Raw genomic sequence first — 22,446 nt, 5'->3', positions numbered from 1 at the left:
CTGTGGTACCTGCCTTGAGTTTATAGTATATTTCTATCTTCTCAGTCTAGCTCTGCTAGACTGATGACCTGACTTTTCTTTTCTACTTTTTAAAAATGTGTGTACCTACCTACATACGTACCTATTTTTAATCGGCTCTGGTCACATGACCCCGCAGCCCCAGTTCCCCTGTGAGCGACTATTGCACAGGAGAGGAGGGAGCACTGACAAAGTCTGGGCCATGGGTGATGGGAGTCTATGGGTGACGTCACGGTTCCCCGAATTCCTAGCTGTTATCAAGTGCTGCCTGAGTCTGTACTGCAGGATCACGATTAGACAGGTACAGATTAAAAATATGTATTTATACAGATAATACAAGTTACCAGGATAGGTAGGAGGAGGGGGAGGAAACATTTTTAAGAATAGTTACACTTAGGTCTTCCTTCCATTTTAATGTTAGGTCACCTCCCTGCCCCCAGATGGTCACTGGAGAGCAAAGAAGCAGCAACAGATCACACCTCTGCTCATACTATTCTCTATCAACAAGCTCCTTGTCAGCAAATCTGTATGCAGCATACCTGTTGTCTTCTAGTCCCTCCCCTTCCTGTCCCAGTCTGAGTGCAGCTTTATGAGGAATTACAAAAGGCTAATACCTCTTATTTAGATATTTACATTCTGTGATTTTTAAAAGTAAATTGTATTATTTTCCAAGGAGTACAAATTGGAATAAATGGTTATCTTGTTATACCTAGAGTTCCTCTTTAAAGTAAATTGTTCATATATAGGTATCTGGTCCTTTAAATGGACAGTTTGTTCAGTTTTTGCACTCTTTGGGTATTTAATTTTAAGACAAGCTGAATCCATTGCTGATGGATGATTTTTGTCCTAGGCATTCTTCTATGTGAAAATATGCTGCAGGCTGAATCTGTCAAAGTCTCACTCTGAGGAAAGGTTTCTTCACAACTAATGGATCAGCCAAGCTCCTTGGTGAGTGCCGTTCCTATTGTGTCTCACACTATTAATGACTGCTGACATGACTGCTACAGCCTTGCCATAAAAACCTCCAATCTATAATTAAGTATATATTTCAATGAGAAGAATGTTATAAATTGTAGCCACTAATGGGAACACTATTATTATACTAAATGTTAAGCTGGCATTAGTGAGAACTGGCATAGTTATAAGTGGCCTTTTCCAAGTCCACGCCATGTCCAACTCTGTCTTCCTACACAGCCGCTGTACTGTGTGCCAGCTTGACGGTTCACAGGAAAATAATTTCTGCGTGAGCCAGCATTCCTGCGCTGCTCTATGGGCAAGATACTAAACTAAGTTACTTAGTTTAGTTTCTATTTTTAACTTTTTTAGGTACCTTTCCCTCAAAGATAAGAATTTGAAAAACTGAAAAAGTGTGAGATGCAATGCTCCAAATGTAAGGAGGTGCATCAGCCTCAGCAGCATTTTAGAGCACTGCAAACAATAGAATACTATTTATGAGCTGTTGCATAGTAATGAATGTCTTAATGGCCTACATAAAGTAAATATCAAAAATGCAACAAAAACATGGTTATACACAATGTAAATGGCTGTAACAACATAAAGACTGCTGATTTCTATCTCTCCATGATACTTCACCTTAAGGCTACAATTTAGGGTTTTTTTAATCTTTTTTTCCGCCCCCAGCATCACAGAAGAACGGGAGATGAACTTTCTTCATTCCGATCTGCAGCTTGCTCCGACTCCTGGATACTGCTTTCTGCCTGCGTGTTTCTAAAAAGTTTAGGGCCACTCTGATGGAGAAACCTTGTAAGGGGACACTCTAATAGGGATATCTGATGTAAGGGTGCACTCTCATGGGGGCATCTAATGTAAGGGTGCACACTGATAGAGAAAGCTGATGGGGGACACTGATGGGGACACCTAATGTAAGGGGGCATTCTGATTGGGACACCTAATAAAAGGGGGCACATTGAAAACTGACAATGAATGTTTCTGGAATGCTATGGAATATGTACATTGTATTTACCCAATTGCAAATGCCCAGAACATAAGCAGGATGCACTTCAAGCATTCGTCCCTGGGAGTATACTGCTCTAAACATTAGTAGCACTAGTTACACCAACCAGCAACAGCAGCTGTCAGCCTGTGCCCTCTACCTGAAGCTAAACGCCAGAGCCCCATGCACCAGTCAGCACAGTGGCTAGCATGCAGTGGTTAGCATGTCCGCCTGGCAGCATTAGGGTTGTTGGTTTGAATCTCAACCACAGCACTATCTGCCTTGAGTTTTCATGTTCTCCCTGTGCCTGCGTGGGTTTCCTCTGGATACTCTGATTTCCTCCCACACTCCAAAGACATGCTGGTAGTTTAATTGACTTCTGTGTAAATTGGCCATTGTATGTGAAGGTATGAATGTGATTTGGGGACCTTAGATTGTAAGCTATTTGAGGGCTGGAACTGATGTGAATATACAGTATATGTAAAGTGCTGTCTGTCTTCCACTGCCTCCACCCACCAACTCACTCACTGCCCAGGAGATCGCCAATCACTTCAAAACTAAGATTGATACAATTGATGAGGAGATCTCCAATGCGCAAAAACCTCCCCCATGCAACACCCCATGTCCACAGATACAATTATTACTTCCCTCATTCAACCCTGCTACTATTAATGAGGTTGCTAAACTTTTATCGAACACTCATCTAACCACCTGCCCCCTCGATCCTGCTCCCTTGCAAATGCTACGGTCACCCTCTCACTCAATTCTACACTCTCTAACTCACATTTTCAACCTCTCCCTCATCTTCCCAAACTCTCTAAAACATGTGATAGTCACCCCCATACTTAAAAAGCCCTCACTGGACCCCACCAATCTTAACAACCTACGTCCCATCTCCTTACTCGCCTTCTCCTCCAAACTTCTTGAAAGACTGGTCTACAATCAGCTAAGTGACCATCTGACCATAAATAAACTTCTTGATCCTCTTCAGTCTGAATTTCGCCCTCAACACTCCACGGAAACTGCTCTCCTTAAATTCTCAAATGACCTACTAACAGCTAAAACCAGTGGACACTATTCTGTACCACGTCTCCTGGATCTCTCTGCTGCCTTTGACACAGCTACCCTCATAGGGAATCGGATGCACACAGTCTGGACAGCATACAGGACCAGTGCACCTGCTCACCAGGCCGGACCTCAAGAAATACAAAACCCCTCCCTACGTCCCATCTCCTTACTCTCCTTCTCCTCCAAACTTCTTGAAAGACTGGTCTACAATCAGCTAAGTGACCATCTGACCATGAATAAACTTCTTGATCCTCTTCAGTCTGAATTTCGCCCTCAACACTCCACGGAAACTGCTCTCCTTAAATTCTCAAATGACCTACTAACAGCTAAAACCAGTGGACACTATTCTGTACCACGTCTCCTGGATCTCTCTGCTGCCTTTGACACAGCTACCCTCATAGGGAATCGGATGCACACAGTCTAGGACAGCATACAGGACCAGTGCACCTGCTCACCAGGCCGGACCTCAAGAAATACAAAACCCCTCCCTCTGGAGACCTGCAGTCTCCTGCCTGTAAGGGCCTTCTCTCGGCCCTCTCCAGATTGGAGCATACTTAGAATTACTCTTTTCTACGGTGGCTCTGTGGCGCCCTCTGCTGGGGAGCTCCCTCTTAGGCCGCCCTGCCGGGTTTTTGGTGTCATGGGCCTGACGTGGACTGGGGGCAAGCAATCCGTGGAGGTCCAGTGGTGTGTCTTTTTATCCCCCCAACCAACCAAACCCCCCCCCTTTCTTTTGAGTGCTTCATTGGATACAATGCAGTAATACATGCCCTCCAAGCAACATAATATGACATACCTCTGTGCTTGCTGATCCCTATCAGACACCCCTGAGGAAGAGTTTATCTCGAAACGCGTCGGGTACTCTCTGGGTGTGTGCTCCATACACACCTGGAGTCCCATGATTGTGGATCTTTTGCATGTTGTATTGCCATGTTTCCATGTTTATAACTTGTATCCTGTACCTTATGCCTCATCTATTGTACCCCCAATTTACCCGTATCCTTACCCCAATAAACACCTAAACTTTTGCAATCATACCTACATCTATTACACTCTTTATTATACTCTATTACTTATGAGTAGGTGTCCCCTTTAAAGTCCCCTAAGAGGATCAAATTTCCATTTCTCCCTTTGACACAGTGGACCACCCCCTCCTCCTCAATAAACTCCACCTCTTTGGTCTCCGTGACTGTACTCTTCGCTGGTTCTCATCCTGCCTATCCCACCGCTCCTCCAGTGTCACTTACAACTCTACTTCCTCCTCTCCTCTTCCTTTCTCCAATGGGGTCCCCCAAGGTTCTGTTCTTGGACCTATCCTTTTCTCAATCTACACCACCTCCCTGGGTCAGTTGATTGCCTCCCACAACTTTAAATATCATCTCTACGCTGATGACACCCAAATCTATGTCTCCACCCCCAGCTCTCTCCATCTGTCTCCTCACGCATTACCAACTTACTAGCAGACATATCAGCCTGGATGTCACATCAAACTCAACCTATCCAAAACCGAGCTCATTATATGTCCTTGCTCAGGTGCCGCTTCCAATGATTTCTCTGTCAATATCAACGGCTCAACTATCAACTTGTCCCCCCATGCCAAAGTCCTAGGTGTAATTATGGACTCTGAACTAACCTTTCGGCCCCACATCCTATCGCTATCCAAAATTTGCCGCCTCAACCTCTGCAACATCTCCAAGATACGCCCCTTCCTAACCAATTTCACCACAAAGCTTCTAATCCACTCCCTGTCATCTCCCGCCTCGACTACTGCAACTCCCTCCTTATTGGCTTACCTCTAAATAGGCTATCCCCACTTCAGTCCATTATGAATGCTGCTGCCAGGCTCAGCCATCTCACAAACCGCTCAGCGTCTGCTATACCCCTCTGCCAATCCCTCCATTGGTTGCCACTCAGCCACCGAATTAAATTCAAGATACAAATATAACTTACAAAGCCATCTACAATCTGGCCCCCAGCTACATCACTAACCTAGTCTCAAAATACCAACCTAATCTTTCTCTTTGCTCCTCCCAAGACCTCCTGCTCTCATACTCCCTTGTCACTTAAAAAACATTTATGTAACATTGTCCCTAAATATGCACTCACCGTGAGACAGCAGATTTAAGACTGGGCTACAGTCACCTCACCCCATGCTTGCATTCAGGACTTCTCCAGAGCCTCTCCCATCCTCTGGAATGCTCTACCCCAACCTGTCTGATTTTCTCCTACTTTATCTACTTTCAGACGATCCCTGAAAACTCATCTCTTCAGAGAAGCCTATCTGGCCCCCACATAACAACTGTACATTTATCTTCTCAATCAGCACATCGCCCACAGTTATTACCTCTTGTATCTCTTGACCTTCCCTCTTAGATTGTAAGCTCTAAGGAGCAGGGCCCTCTGATTCCTACTGTATTAAAGTGTATTGTATTTGTCTACCCTCAAGCTGTAAAGCGCTACGTAAACTGTTGGCACTATATAAATCCTGTATAATAATAATAATAAAAAGTGCTGTGTAAATTGTTGGCGCTATATAAGTACCTGTAATAAATAAATAAACATCAAGTGTGCATGAGGCTTCAAAGGTGTAGGGACTGGGACTGTCATTATCATCATGGCTTCTCTACCTTCTGACTCACTGACCAAGAACATGCAAATACCCAATGAAGTCTTAAAGTCACCCAAATTGCTTGCTTGTTACCATTTAATGATTTACTTGGTGGCAAATTTAAAATCAGGATTAAAAACCTTGGAAGCGGCAACTTCAAATTACAAGTCAGCAATGGCAGCTCCCAAATTCCTAGAGAAGTTGCATTATATCTATCGCACACCTTACAGGATTGCCACAGTTATGTAGAGTGCTGTAGTGAAGTGAAGAATGGCACCACCTACAATCATGGTAAAATAAGGATCATCATCTGCACACCCTGGTATTGTGAAAATATTGTTCTTTACATAAGGTAACAGGCATCACAAGCTGTCATTTTGGGACCTCCAAAGATCCCTTTTTCAAGTTCTCACATGCTTTCGTTAATATGTATTTAAACCCAGGAACAAAAATTTAAAGTGGTTCTAAAGGCAGAAGGTTTTTAACCTTAATGCATTCTATGCATTAAGGTAAACAACCTTCTGGGTGCAGCTCCCAAACCTCCTTTATACCTACCTGAGCCCCATCTTGATTCAGCGATGTGCATGAGAGCAGCGGCTCTACCGGACCTCTCTCTCTCTATACTGGCTCACACAGCAGCGGGAGCCATTGGCACCTGCTACTGTCAATCACAGCCAGTGAGCCAATGAGGAGAGAGTGGGGGGGGTGCCAAGCGACACTCTTTGTTTGAATGGACAATGTCCATTCACAGGGGCGCAGCTCAGGAGTGAGCCTGCTTAAGTGTCCCTATAGCAAGAGGCTTGCTATTGCGGGCACTCGGCAGGGGGGTGGGGGGCAGGATCACCGGCAGTGGACCTAAAAAGAAGAGAATCTGGGCTACTCTGTGCAAAACCCTTGCACAGAGCAGGTAAGTATACCATGTTTGTTATTTTTTTTTTATTACAACATTTAGAATTATTTTAATATATTGCATCTTATCTATCCTTAGATGTGGTCACTGCATTACAAAGTACACAGAAACTTCACTTGATTTCTTACAGGATCAACGGGTATTTTATTGTACTTATTGAACAGACATAACAAACGCTCTATGGTATTTTTATCAGACCAAAATGTAGCAAATAAGAGATGTTCATTTTTAGGGTTTAAATACACTTTCTATTGCTTCAACCTTACCTGAAAGCCCACCTGTATAAAATGACATACCCATATCATGCTTTACCCTAATCACTCATTATTGTGTTACTAACATCCATTGCCTTTTGTCATTGCCATCTTCCATACCAACTGTGTAACGAGCCCACAAACTGTATCTAGTGTTCCCTCATCTCTTAAACTGTAATCTCTTTCAGGTCGGGCCCTATTCTCCTCCTTTTACTATATCGTTCATTTACAGTTTGTAATTTTTAGCCCTTTATTTATTTATATGGCATGCTGCAGAATATGCTGATGCTTATAAACTATAATTAAATCATTATTATCATTGGAGGTCAGTAGGTGAGCTGAGAACATTGTCTGATGTTGCCGAAGCAGGTAAAAATATTACCATATATACAGTGCATTATCTTCTAATCATGAAATATTTACAAACAATATAGACGGTTTTTACTTTTTGAAAAATGGACGTAAAACATCAGCTCTTACCAGCAGGTTTTCAGGTTTGATATCTCTATGAACAATGTTCAAGCTGTGCAGGTATTTGATGGCACTCATTAGGTTATAAAGCATCCCATTAGCGTCTCGTTCTGTGTATTTGTTAGTAGAAGTAATAGCATCAAACAGATCCCCTCCCTGGCAATGAAAGGAAAAAAAAAAGTCATCAAAAACACAATACAAGCAACATATCAATAGACATGTCCACTGCCAAAAAAATGTGTTAGTTTTCGTTTCATTCGTTTTTTTTTTTTTTTTTTCGTTTTTCTGGTCATTTGTTATGAACGGCATTCATAAATTCGTACATTCGTAAATTCGTACATTTGTTTTTTTTTTCCATACTCACAATGGTACACATTTAGCAGGCAGAGGTGTGTATTTTGGATGGCATGACATACAATGTAGCCCCTTTGAGCTTTAGTCAAACAACAGCCGTGCACATATCTTTGCTTGCTATGGAGTAACAAGGATGTCAGTTCCTAATATTACTTGATAAGAGTGCATTTGCAAAGAAGTATCAGAGTACCCTGGATGGGAATTCCTTGCTGGCAATGAGCATCAACTGTCAAGAAGATTGGCCAAATTTGATGCAATTAGGCGGTTGTGAGGATTCCAGAGGATTAAAATAATTGACAATACCTTATAATGATCATCATTTAAAACAATTATTTATTATGTTTTGTCAACAAATCTTGTGTTATAAACTATTTATATCATATCACAGCAACCAGGCTATAGACATTTTAATATTTACATTTTATTACCAAGCAGAAAATAAGTGTTAAAACTACCTCACTGACCTCTATAGCTGCATACCCTGCGGAGTAATTCTTCCTCAAAGTTTGCAGCTGAAGTTTCTCAGGTTTACTTTCTCCTTTTCTTCATTGCTCACCTTTCCCCTCCCAGCAGTGAGAAGACAGCCTGTCAACCTTCTAACTTCTAATGTTAATATAGAGAAGGAGGACAGGAAGATAGGAAAGTGTTGAAATCAGGTTTAAATGACCTCTTCTTCTGTTGTAAACTTTGAAGAATAATCACGTCACTGTGGCTGTAAATACAGTGAGAGATTATTGTAAAGCCTATAACCACAGTGAGGGTTTATTGTAAAGCCCATCTCTGGGGAAAACCAAAACTCTCCATTGTAGTGGGAATGCCCATGCACTGCAATGTTAAATGCTAGTTTACATCTAGAGTACCAGAAAAAGCAGTTTTACTTACCTGATCCCCCCCATCTCTCTGGCAGCTGGCACTACCCTACATTTCAGCAGTATCCTCACATCCAACCCAGGGCTATGGGCCCCAGCGTTGTACTTGATATCAGGGGGAATTTGACCTCTCGTGCATAGGGATGGAAACGCTGGGGGCACCAGTCGAGCAGCATGGAGGGAGCTTGTGGAACCAGAAGTTTGGTTAAGTAAGTAAGTAGTGCTTTTTCTGGTACCCTAGACATAAAAGAGCTTTTAATCCTTGAAATAGGAGGCAATCCCACTGCAAGGGAGGATTTTAGATTAACTGGAATTTAGCTTTAAAGCTTGTTTACTGCTTGTTAAAGTGGAACTAAAGGGGTTAAACTTATCTTGCAAATGCTCCCTTGCTGGTGCAAGCATGTTCTTCTGTGTGCCAGGTTTTGGTCAATTTTATTGGCCATCATTGTCCAGCACGCAGAAACCAACTCACCTGAGCTGCGCATGGACAGCTCAGTTTACAATGCCAAAGAAGACAGTGGGCAGGGGCATTTTAATGCATGTCTCTTCCACAAATAAATGCCTGCCTGCTTGCTGTTTCTTACAGCATTAATTCAGTTCTGCTTTAAAAATATGACACTATGTGAATGTCCACAGCCTGGCTACATTTGTACATTAAAAGATAACTAAAAGCAAAATGTTTTTTTTTCAGATTTGGTGAGATTTTTGTTGCCGTCTGTGTCCCTGTTAGAAAGAATCACTATCTCTAATTATCATGATCCCCAGTGTCACCAGGAATGAAAGTGAGGTAAATCCAAATATGTTGCCACCAGAACAGGAATAGAATGGTTTAAATATACTTTAAGCTTCCATTCTCTGTCACTTTTTTGTATAGTTGAGATAATGAATTTGATGGTGCTGGAACCCTAGCTGTATGTTTCTTGGTATCTACACTTGGTATTATGAAAAAACGGTACTAATATTATCCGGATGGAGAATATGGATGATGTGTGGGCTGCTTCCATACACTGAGGAAAGCCTTGGGAAAGTAGTATATTAGTTGGACCAATTGGAGTGCCACACTGGAATGTTAAAATCCAAAACACTTAGGCCCCTTTCACACTACCACAACTTCAAAGTTGCGCGATTTTGCGACCGCAATTTTGACGTGATTTTTGCCGCAATTTCAGGGAATGCCTGTGTAACTCACATCAAAGTCGGACCAAAGTAGTGCAGGGACTACTTTGAAGTCGGCACCACTTGAAGTCATACTAATATGAATGGTAGTCATTGGAAATCAAGGGGAATGAATTGTCATAACAACGTTGTAGTCCCAAGTCGCAGGACAAGTCATACAAGTGTGAAAAGGGCCTTAGGCCTCCTTCACACCATGGTGCAGAGATGTCAGTTTTTCTGCACGTATTCTGCAAGGGCAGTTGCCCCAAATAGTTTAGTTTTAAGGCATGCCATGAATGAAAACTGTCACAGTTGCCTAATTGTCAAGCCATCAAATGGCTGGTAACATAACTGATCAGATGTGCAGCACCATGACAACTGCAGATCACATAGAATCTAAGATGGCAACATCTTTGGCTGTAAAGGATAGGAGGGTTTAGATCCACTTTAAAAGCCAAAGAGTTTCATGGCCCTCACTCCACCCTCTTCATCAGGGCTTAACAGAATGGTTGTTGTGGTACACCAGTAGTAGATAAAATCTTGATGATTGTATATAAAGATGCTGCACTTACCTGCTGCCAAAGGGGAGCAAGATCGTTTTAATATACAATCATCCAGATTTTGTCTGCAACTGGTGTACCATAACAACCATTCTGCTAAGCCCTGATGAAGAGGGTGGAGTGAGACCCATGAAATGCTACAGCTCAAGTCCCTCAACAGCAGTTCTGTTAGGCCCTGATAAAGGAGAAGTGTGGTCCCTAAAACATGTTGGCTATTAAGTTCACTATATATTTGGAATGTTGGATCTCAACATTCTGGTGCGGTGCTCGAATCTTTTGATCAAACTAATATACTTTTTGTGTAGGGTTGACTGTAAGTTAACACGGACAGTTGCTGTGAACCATGAATATAAACTAAACCATATAATAAGTCAAATGCAAACCAATGACTGCATTTGTCCATCTGTAGGGAACTCTGTCAAAGTCTGGTCTTCAAGAACTTGGGCAGCAATGTAAGCTGTGGACAGTAGTAGAACTTAAAGGCCTCAAACTGACTGTTCCAATGTAGAGATATTCTATGTATGCAATCTGTGAGTCTCAATTTTGGAGTCCTCAGATTGTGGCAAAAGAAAACCTGGGTCTAAAAAAAACAAAAACAAAAGCATATTTGTATTTCGGGACACTAAATGAAAACTGCTTAGCACTGCTGGTCTGTAAGGCAGATATTCTGAGTTCATAGATCTCCACATATGGAATACAGCATTTCCCCGTTTGCATCTAGAATGTCAGCTTGCCACATAACAGTAACCATTAGTTTTTCCAAAAGGAATTTAAATGATCCCCTAATTCCAGGACCAGTAACTTTCACTTCAAAAGACAAAGCTTTGCACGCATTGATATACGAGCGCTGTTTTATGTGTAAGTCCAGGGTGTGATAGATGTGAACAGAGAAGGAGGGACAGAACGGATATGTTTGAGATCATTGGCAATAGGCAGGATTAAAGTGTAAGGCCGGTAACATGATATCACATGGATCTGTGCCTGATTAGGTCCTGAGGCATAAGTAGGATCTCTGTCAACCTGCAAAGCTCTGCTAATATCTGATATGGCTGGGAACTCTTGCAAAGATGAAAAATGAAATAGGTTAATGAATATTATTTACTGAATACTCTGATATGGATAGTGCTAGGATGATGGAAGCATCATTGGAAATTGGTCCCAGATTGCCTAGCAATGATTAGTACCACCTGCTTGCTCAGAGAGAACATGTAATGTGATATGAATCCACTAGATGGCAGTGTTTGTCACTCAGTTACACATAGAATAATGCAAGCAAAATCTGTCATTTTTGAGACAAGCTGCTGTAAGAAAATAAACGCATTGTCACTAAAGCAAAGTGAAAAAAAGGGAAAAACACAGATATTTATTTTCTGGACAATACTGCTGAGGAAATTAGATTCATGTGCAAAGTTTGCACTTTAACACCAATGGACCTTGTTAATTGCTGACATCAGTTTAATTTTGGCTGGTAATCTTTTAGTTCCATTAATAGATGTTTCATTATTAACATTATGAAAGCAACTATAAATAACAGTGATGATATATTTAGAATACCTGATGCTTTATATCTGTTTGTGATTATATAGTATTTTAATGTTTAATTGTATGCTTATTTTATATTCATGTCTATTCTTCTGTGATAGAATCTGATTGGCTACTCTGAATGACAAAATACTTTTCTTCAATTTGGTGGTTTATAATAACGTTAAAGTGTCACCTGGCCAACGTTTTGGATATAGTGAAGAGTTGGAACCTCATTTATGATTTTTTTGCTGACTATGGAACCATTTGGGAGATTTCCCCTCACTTCCAGTAGTGAAAAGAAGGACAGGAGAAAAGTTTTTCCCATAATAAGGGGAAAACCCACCTTTGAAGGTTTTAACCCGAACATATGTTCTGTTTCTCCTGACTCTGTGCTGATGGCCACAGCCATGAAAACCCAAGTGTTGTACTGTGACCTCAAAGGTAATCCCAGCAGTGGCAGCTGGTGTTCAAAAATTGGGGGTGGGGGGGGGGGGGTGGGGGCACAAACTGAAAAATACTCGAAAAAAAAAAAACATCAATTGCAGCCTCACTGTGCCCTTCAAATGCAGCCATTATGCCCATCAGATGCAGCCATTGGGCCCAGCAAATGCAGTCACTGTGTCATCAATTGCAGCCATTGTGCCCATCAATTGCAGCCATTGTGCCCATCAATTGCAGCCATTGTGCCCATCAATTGCAGCCACTGTGCCCATCAATTGCAGCCACTGTGCTCATCATATGCAGCCACTGTTCCTATCATATGCAACCACTTTTGCCCATCATATGCAGCCACTTGTGCCAATCAAATGCAGCCACTGTGCCCCATCAAATGCAGCCACTGTGCCCATCAAATCCAGCTACTTGTGCCGATCAAATGCAGCCACTTGTGCCCATCAAATACAGCCACTTGTGCCCATCAAATGCAGCCACTTGTGCCCATCAAATACAGCCACTTGTGCCCATCAAATACAGCCACTTGTGCCCATCATATGCAGCCACTTGTGCCCATTATATGCAGCCATTTGTGCCCATCAAATGCAGCACATATGCCCATCATATACAGCCACTTGTGCCCGTCATATGCAGCCACTTGTGCCCATCAAATGCAGCCACTTGTGCCCATCAAATGCAGCCACTTGTGCCCATCATATGCAGCCACTTGTGCCCATGAAATTCAGCCACTGTGCTATCAATTGTAGCCATTGTGCCCATCATATGCAGCCACTGTGCCCATCATATGCAACCACTTGTGCCCCATCAAATGCAGCCACTTGTGCCCCATCATATGCAGCCACTTGTACCCATCAAATGCAGCAACTTATGCCCGTCAAATGCAGCCACTTGTGCCCGTCATATGCAGCCGCTTGTGCCCCATCAAATGCAGCCACTTGTGCCCCATCATATGCAGCCACTAGTGCCCGTCATATGCAGCCACTAGTGCCCATCAAATGCAGCCACTGGTGCCCATCAAATGCAGCCACTGGTGCCCATCAAATGCAGCCACTGGTGCCCATCATATGCAGCCACTTGTGTCCATCAAATGCAGCCACTATGCCCGTCAAATGCAGCCACTTGTGCCCGTCATATGCAGCCACTTGTGCCCCATCAAATGCAGCCACTTGTGCCCCATCAAATGCAGCCACTAGTGCCCATCATATGCAGCCACTTGTGCCCATCATATGCAGCCATTTGTGCCCATCATATGCAGCGACTTGTGCCCATCAAATGCAGCCACTTGTGCCTATCATATGCAGCCACTTGTGCCTATCATATGCAGCCACTAGTGCCCGTCATATGCAGCCACTAGTGCCCATCAAATGCAGCCACTGGTGCCCATCAAATGCAGCCACTGGTGCCCATCATATGCAGCCACTTGTGTCCATCAAATGCAGCCACTATGCCCGTCAAATGCAGCCACTTGTGCCCGTCATATGCAGCCACTTGTGCCCCATCAAATGCAGCCACTTGTGCCCCATCAAATGCAGCCACTAGTGCCCATCATATGCAGCCACTTGTGCCCATCATATGCAGCCATTTGTGCCCATCATATGCAGCGACTTGTGCCCATCAAATGCAGCCACTTGTGCCTATCATATGCAGCCACTTGTGCCTATCATATGCAGCCACTTACATCCATCATATGCAGCCACTTGTGCCCATCAAATGCAGTCGCTTGTGCCCATCATATGCAGCCACTTGTGCCTCATCAAATGCAGCCACTCATGCCCATCAAATGCCGCCACATGTGCCCATCAAATGCCATCGCTGTGACCCCCCCGCCCGCCTGCTGCCTGCCCGGCACTTTCCCCCTCTTAGTGGCGGGTCAGGCAGCGGGTGGCAGCAGCGAGCTGTGGGATGACTCCTGTGTCCTCCATGCTTCTGGGGCGTCTGTACCTTCAGCCAATCAGGTGATTGGTATTAGACCCGCACTTCCTTGATTGGCGGAGAGGTGTTAGAAAAGCAAATATTCATTTGCTTTTAAAACACATTCGGGTGGACTGCGAGCGCAATGCACTGCGCTCCAAGTCCACCTTTTTTAAAGCCTATTAGAGCCTATGGGTTTAATAAGGTGCTTCAATATAACACCCCACGCCACCGGAATTTTGGCGCAAGGTGTCCAAAATGAAGCCGGAGGCCTGAATAGGGGGTGGCAGCGGCGGCCAAGGATAGATTCAATAGTATTATAAAACAAAGAAAAAGACCCGGGCTCACATGCATTACCAACTATCATACCAGCAGTCAACCATATGCAGGGATGAGGCACTTAGTTGAAAGCAATGATGGCTGAAACAATTATGAATCTAGCTAGACCTATGGTTTAGACACATCAAAAATAGTCCTTGAAAACAATGAGGGGAAACAATCCATCTGAATTGTGTGGATTGCTTGTTGATTAAACAGGTGCCTGCAGGCACTTAATGGAAGATGAAGGATCAGATCAACTAGCATGTATAAAGGCTGACAGGGGAACAGAGGCAAAGGGGACTAGCTGTTGATGTTACAGCCTGATATGTGAAAGTGAGGGGACATCCACTCGGCGGTGGAAGTGGCAGTACAGTGGAGGATGAAAAGAACGGGAACTGAGTCCCTGGAACAAGCTCACCCAAAGCCGCGCTGATGCTCCTTCCTCACTGACAGGTCTGTTCATATAGGTAGTGGGCCGCCAGTAAAGTCTCTTTCAGAGTTCCATGGACCGCCGGATCAGTGGATCAGCATGAGGGCTGATGCGGACGTGGAGGTGTGTAAGATGCTGATAGCACTTTTCCAATCTTCAAAGCTCAGACAGCTTGGTGCGTGCCGTGAAAGCAGATGGCTGTACATGCGGAGAGCTGATCAACTGATCAGGTGGGGAGGCAGATGAAAGGAGCCGTGCAAATGCAGGTGACGCCGCATCAAATGATGTTGAAACACCAATGCATTTCACTCACATGACGTGCGTTTCATCAGGGCACTGTGAAAGTCCAGAACTGGAGTTTAATAAGGGGTAAACTAGATACCTCCCATTTTATTTGGCTCCATCACTTAGCACAGTCCTATAGAGACATGCCAGGAAAAACTTTTCTAGTGGTTCATAAAAATGATTACAAATGTAGCGATGCAAACTGTAAAACCCATAAATAGTTTACTTGTATAGACAAAAAGTACCGGTATATATCGTGATGCTAGTTCCCACATGTATAATGACAAAATGGCCAATATGTGGATCTAATTATATAAAACCACCTAACACAAGCACCCATACTTTATTAGAAATATAGGTTTTGATATCCACAGCAAAACTGAGAAATTGAATACATTGAAAAATAAATATAAGAAATTAATGAGTAATTGAAGAACAATGTGTCAATCAAAAAGAGATTATTATTAATATTAGATGGTAGTCTGATGTGTATTGTAGTACATACAGGGGGACAAGAGAAGGAAGAGAATAGACAGGAGAGAACTATATTTTGCCTTCCCTGTACCCGGCCCCCAACATGCGAATAGAAATTTAAAATAAAACCTTTCCGCTTTCACTACATGCCCCATTTTAGACCCAATGACATCATCACTGGGTCTCTGTCCTTATCTATGCAATGCAGGCAGATCATGCCCGGTGGGAGGGGCTGTCAGAGAGCCGCACATAGCTTCCTGATAGCAGCACAGTCCCCTGCCTCAGTACTATATGTATTGTAGTAAATACAGGGGGACAAGAGAAGGAAAAGAACAGATAAGAGAGAGCTAATTTCTATAACAAAAAGAGGGGGGGAAGAAGGGGGAAGGAAGGGGGTGCGGGGGTTAATTGGGGGGAGGGGAGGGAGATGTTCACATGTCGCGATCATTGTTGATATTGAGGGTTGAGGTCCTTGGGGGCCATAGTTTTTAAACAAAATATCCACTCTTTTTCTTTACAGAGGAAGACAGTATCAAAATCCCCCTTCCCCTTGGATAGAGTGAGGGCAAAAATTCTCTTAAATTCCCTAATTTTAAGACCCTCAGCCGACAAACGATGGAACCTATCGAAAATGTTGGGCTACAGGAGGACGTTCAGATTTGTCATTTGTTTTGGCATTCCTAATGCCAGCAAGATGCTCACCGATGCGGATGCGCAACCGACGCTTGGTCTTTCCCACATAAAGCTTTTTACAGGGACACTCAAGGATGTATAACACCCTTGAGGTACTGCAGATGATGAACTGACTTATGGGGTAAGTTTTTTGTGCATCAGCATCGATGAAGCTAGCCGTACGTTCGACAATGTCCACAAGGGAACATGCCATGCAGACAGGACCTGTCGGATAACCAATTTGTCGTCGGAGTCCGAACAAATTCTGAGTGGACTAAATTGTCTTGAAGATTTATCACTCTCCTAGAGGACGAGGACCAACAATTTGTGACAAAGTATCAGATCTATGCAAGACATGCCAGTGTTTGTTTAAAATAGACCTAACCTCATTCCACTGAGAGCCGTAGCTAGTTATTTTACGGACAGTTGAGTTATCAACTGACAGGAGTCTATCTTCTGTTGGCTGAATAAGATCTTCCCTTTTAGCAGATGATGCTCTTTTCCGAGCCCGTCTAATTGTCTTATGAGAGTAGCCCCTATTTCTAAACCTTCTGTAAAGGTCCTCTGCTTCTGACCTGTAGGTTACTTCATCACTTACTTGACAATAGAAATGGATAGATCTAAAAAGGATAACGTTTCAGTATGGAAGGTAAACATAAGTTTAATGTTTTTGGCATTTACAGTAAGTTCTGAAATGAACTGATGCAGTTCTTCTTTGGTCCCACCCCAGATTAACAGAACATCATCGATGTATCTTATCCAGAGCTGTAGATGATGTAAATACAGTGATGACACATAGGGGGTTATTTACTAAAGGAAAATCCACTTTGCACTGCAAGTGCACTTGAAAGTGCAGTCGCTGTAGATCCGAGGGGGACATGCAAGGAAAATAAAAAACAGTATTTTAGCTTGTACATGATTGGATTATAAAATCAGCAGAGCTTCCCCTCATTTCAGATGTACCCCTCAGATTTAGAGCGACTGCACTTACAAGTGCACTTTCAGTGCAAAGTGGATTTGCCTTTCGTAAATAACCCCCATAGCCCTTACTTTGCTCCCACCTGCCAAGATAAAGGCAGGCATAGGCAGGTGCACATGGTGCCCCTATGGAGGTACCTCTAAGTTGATGGTAGTACATCCCTGCAAATTGAAAACAGTTGTGGGTGAGAGAAAAGTCGAGTAGGTCCAAAATGAACTAATTTTGGGAGCCCATGGTGAGATATTTTTCGTCTAGGAAATAGGCTACAGCAGAGATGCCACATTCGTGGGGATGGAGGTGTAGAGGGACTCAACATCAATGCTGGTCAGCATTGAGCCCTCTGGCACCTCCACCCCTGCAATCTTTTGGAGGACATCCCTTGTATCCTAAACGAAGGATCGAAAAGTCCGCTCGTCTGTATGCTAGTCCGACGGACGAAAACCGACGCTAGGGCAGCTATTGGCTACTGGCTACCAACTTCCTTATTTTAGTCCGGTTGTACGCCATCACGTACAAATCCATCGGACTTTGGTGTGATTGTGTGTAGGCAAGTCCGTTTGTTTGGAAGGTCCGTCGGAAGTCCGTCGAAAGTCTGTCGGATAGACCATCGGACCAGTCCGGTCGAAAAGTCCGCTCGTGTGTATGTGGCATTAGACTAAGTCAATAAAAATTGCAAGCCAGTGATTGTTCCTGAATTGTGGTATCTTGGTAGACTCGATGTTAAGATTTGCTTGTCTTGGGAAAAGTCCTCCTCGTCTGTGTCTGAGGAGGATTCTCCCATCAGAGACAAGGTCATCCAAGGCTTGATGTTCCCTAATGTCCCCAAGGGGCTCCTGACTATTACAGTCATGTGATGTTGTTGTATGTACAAGTCTGTAATAGATCTTCCTGAGGAAGAAATTAAGGTCCTTAAAAAACCTCAAAGTGGTTCATATGGTTAGAAGGTGAAAAAGAGAGACCACGACGTAATAGTCATATATACCTTGTAAATCAAAATCAGAAAGGTTAATTATCTCCATTGTATCCATATTTTCACTTTGGGAACCGATCTCTTCCTCACTACATTCTATTTGTGTTTCTGGCTCCTCGTAACATGAATCTATCCATTAGTCATAGAGGGGGTTGCTAGAGAGAGGGAGCGGTGCCCATGCACCCTTAATGGATGGGCCACCCCTGAATCCCAGTATTAAATCTAGTAATATTTAAAGTAAATCGTTACAAACTGTAACACAACACAAACTGTTGAAACGCTTGATACCCAACAAGCGGCTTGCCAAGACTTGTACATGCGTTTTTCATACATTTCCATTCGGATCTAAGGGCCACAAAATCGCACTGCATCATACCAAAGTAGCACAGAAGCCGTCCCCAAACTGGCATCGCAGTTGTGCTGCATTGATGTGAACAGCCACCATTGAAAACAATGGTAAGTCCACCGTCATGCCATTCTGTGTGACTCAAGTCGCATCAGAAATCGCACTAGAGTGTCTTAATCCCACATTTAATGAATTAAATCTCCAGACCTTCAATAAGGTCTGGAGCAAAGGAGGATGCATACTCAGCAACAGTGGCTCCAGCTGGCTTTAGCAATGGAACCACCATTTGTCACTGAGCCTAGGCACTAAGCCTTGCTGGTGAATCGATTTGTTTCTGGACTTTTGCTTCTGCTACCCAGTGCTACATAGGAACAATGGCAGCAAGCAATGTAAAACAAGGTGGAACAATACTTACACACTGGGGTTGATTTACTAAAGACAAATGTACTTTGCATGTGCAGTTGCTCCAGAGCTTAGCAAATGAGGTAAGGCTTCACTTTGCAAAGAATATCCAATCACGTGCAAGGAAAATTAAAAAAAAAGAGCATTTTTATTTTCACATGATTGGATGATGGAAGTCAGAGGAGCTTTTGCTTATTTACTAACCTCTCGAGCAACTGTACTTTGCAAAGTGCACAGTTTATTTGCCTTTAGTAAATCAACCTCACTGTGTTTACATTGGAAGTGATGTCACTGCACTTCCTGTAATGCCGCGTACACATGACCGGACTTTCTGGCAGAAAAAGTCAGACGGAATCATTCCATCAGACATTTTGATCGTGTGTGGGCTTCATCAGACTTTTCCTTTCTAAAATTCTGACGGACCTAGAAATAGAACATGTTTCAAATCTTTCCGACGGACTCAATTCCTATCGGGAAAACTGTTCGTCTGTATGCTAGTCCGACGGACCAAAAACGACGCAAGGGCAGCTATAGGCTACTGGCTATTGAACTTCCTTTTTCTAGTCCCGTCGTACGTTATCGCGCTCTAAATGAACGGACTTTGGTGTGATCGTGTGTAGGCAAGTCCGTTGCAGCGGAACTCCGTCGGAAACACTGTCAGAGTCTACTCTGACCGAAAGTCCGGTCGTGTGTACGCTGCATTAGAATGAAGGCTCCGGTAGAGCTGAAGCAGCTCTATCCAGCCTCTCCATGCAGCAGTAGATCACTGCTTTAGTGATTTATTGCTGGCTGATTGCAGCCAACACTAGATCATTAGAAATAATCCTAAACTTAGTACATTAATAAAAAAAAAAAACTCTCCCGTTTACCCTAGGGTCCCACCAAATGCATTCTAGGTAACATTTGCATTAGCTGTGTAAGCAACCACCTGTTATTCAGAACACATAAAAAAACTGGACGTGACTTTTTAATGCAGCACATTATGTGCATTGTGCTCCGCTGAAGTGCTGGTGCCAGTTACAGTAAGCTGGGGTCATGTTAAGTTGCCATGCATTACGTTAACACATGGTAAGACATATGTTTAACCACAAGACATACAGAAGACATTTTGCAACACAATTTATGAAAACTATTGTGCAGCACTCTGAACGTGTTGGGGCTGCACTTGAGGACTCCTATTGGCACTAAGTTGACCATCAATGGAAACCTCATGTTATTCAAAATCATCTGCCAAATGCAATGGTGCAGCAAGAAAGTCCTGGAGTCCATATCCTGCAGGAGCTTATAGCAGTCTAATGCCCCGTACACACGGTCGGATTTTCCGATGAAAAATGTCCGATCGGAAAGTGTTGTCGGAAATTCCGACCATGTGTGGGCTCCATCGGACATTTTCCATCGGATTTTCCGACACACAAAGTTGGAGAGCAGGAGATAAAATTTTCCGACAACAAAATCCGTTGTCAGAAATTCCGATCGTGTGTACACAAATCCGACGGACAAAGTGCCACGCATGCTCAGAATAAATAAAGAGATGAAAGCTATTGGCCACTGCCCCGTTTATAGTCCCGACGTAGGTGTTTTACGTCACCGCGTTTAGAACGATCGGATTTTCCGACAACTTTGTGTGACCGTGTGTATGCAAGACAAGTTTGAGCCAACATCCGTCGGAAAAAATCCTAGGATTTTGTTGTCGGAATGTCCGAACAAAGTCCGACCGTGTGTACGGGGCAATATTGTTTGTAATGACTAGATGTATGCTACTGCTCATGATCCACTGGGGGGTGTGATAGCTGAGAAACTTATACCAACAGGCACTATACTGAGCAACTAACTGCACTCTATCATTACAGAAGTTATAACACCAGCTCCAAGTTACCTACAGCATATATGAATCAGTCATTTGTACAAGCAGCACAAAAAAAATAGTTATCGACTAACCTTTACTAGTTCCATCACCAGATACAGTTCATTTGGCATATCCATCTCCTCAATAAGCAGCACTATATTGGGATGCTTCACTCTTCTCAGAATGGACACCTCATTTTGGATCATATGTTCCTATAAAAAAAAAAAAAAAATACAATAATTTAATATAATAAAAGTTTATGTAATATTAGATAGAAAGTTACATTTCAATTCAATACCTCAGTGCACATCGTGACACCTTCCGTGACTGCAGATTGCTGTGACAGCAGTGTCATAACACAAAGTGTAAACCAGATCATTCTATCATTTTTGTTATTTTTTTAAAGAACTTGTAAGTTGAACTAAACTTCAGCAGTACAAAAAACTGCAAGCAGGCAGCTCATTATGGCAGACATGCTACCTGCCTGCTCACATTCTTATACTCAGGTTGCATTCCCGGCACACTCCAGCCGTGCTGGAATGACTGCCTCCTGTGCACATGACATCATTCCCCTACCGGCCAATCAAGAGGCTGAAACCTCAGCACTCAGAAGTGGCCGAAAGAAGATGACAAAGGCTGACGAGGGATTTAACCGCCACATCACTAGAAGGTAAGTATTTCTAGGGGTTTAGTTCCACTTTAAGGTGCACTCCTGCTGTGCGGAGCGACTCACAGCAGTTTTTCTTTTTTTAAATAACATTTAAAAAAATATAAAAAATAACAAACATGTTATACAAGTATTTATTAGGCTTCATGTACACGGGACGTTGTTCAACCCCTCCTGAATGATTTAACTTGACAGCTAGAAACTGGCGTCTAAAAACGGCCACTTAGCCGCGTTTACATGCCGCATTTAGTCCTATTTAGCCGCATTTGCGTCTAGAAGCATTTGAAAATTTTTTTTTTTATTTTTTTTTTCAAAATAGGCAAAAATGAAAAACGCCTGTAAACAAAATGTGGCTAAACGCGATTTAATGCGTTTAGCTGCGTTTGGCGTTTGAAATGCCTCTAACCACAGCTTCTGAATGCATTTTTCGGGGTACTGATAAGATAACATAGAGGAGATTTCAGGAGCAAAAAAATGCCCAATTGCTCCTACACATCTGTTTACCAGCAGCAGTGTACATTACCTACTCTATGAAATAGTTTTGCACAGAGCAGCACCGATTCTCCTCTTCTTGGGCCCCCACCAGCACTCCTGGCTTTCATGCACATCACTGGATTAAGATTGGGCTCAGCTCAGGTAAGTATAAGCAAGGGCTGGGGGGGAAGCTGCACTTAGAAGGTTTTTTACCTTAATGCAGGAAATGCATTAAAAGAGTTTTAAAGTCTCAAAGTTTTTCATCTTAATGCATTCTATGCATTAAGGTGAAAAACCTTCTATGCTACAGCACCGCCCCAGAGCCTGAACCCGGTCATTCTTACCTGAACCCAATCATTCCAGCGACGAGCCGCTGTCTCACTGCGGTCCTCATTGGAGAGATTGAGCCATTGGCTCCCACTGGTGTCAATCAAATCCAGTGACACGGGAAGGGGGGGCAGGGCCGAGTCC

The 22,446-nt window shown here is 43.2% G+C and overlaps 1 protein-coding gene across 3 annotated transcripts in view; it reads right to left on the bottom strand.

Annotated features, from left to right (window-relative positions):
- The window catches only part of DCLK1 (doublecortin like kinase 1), a 535,308-nt gene that overhangs the window by 95,891 nt on the left and 416,971 nt on the right, over positions 1 to 22,446 (bottom strand). For all 3 annotated transcript variants that reach the window (XM_073613310.1, XM_073613311.1, XM_073613312.1), the window contains 2 exons: positions 20,927 to 21,046; positions 7,293 to 7,439 (listed from right to left, as the gene is read on the bottom strand). In XM_073613310.1, the coding sequence (XP_073469411.1) occupies positions 7,293 to 7,439; positions 20,927 to 21,046 (267 nt within the window). The remainder of the gene's footprint in view (positions 1 to 7,292; positions 7,440 to 20,926; positions 21,047 to 22,446) is intronic.

This window comes from Aquarana catesbeiana, linkage group LG02 (genome assembly GCF_042186555.1).
Source record: "Aquarana catesbeiana isolate 2022-GZ linkage group LG02, ASM4218655v1, whole genome shotgun sequence".
Classification (NCBI taxonomy): Eukaryota; Metazoa; Chordata; class Amphibia; order Anura; family Ranidae; genus Aquarana; species Aquarana catesbeiana.
The sequence above is the reverse complement of the archived record's forward strand: the minus strand, read 5'-3'. Positions and strand labels throughout refer to the sequence as shown.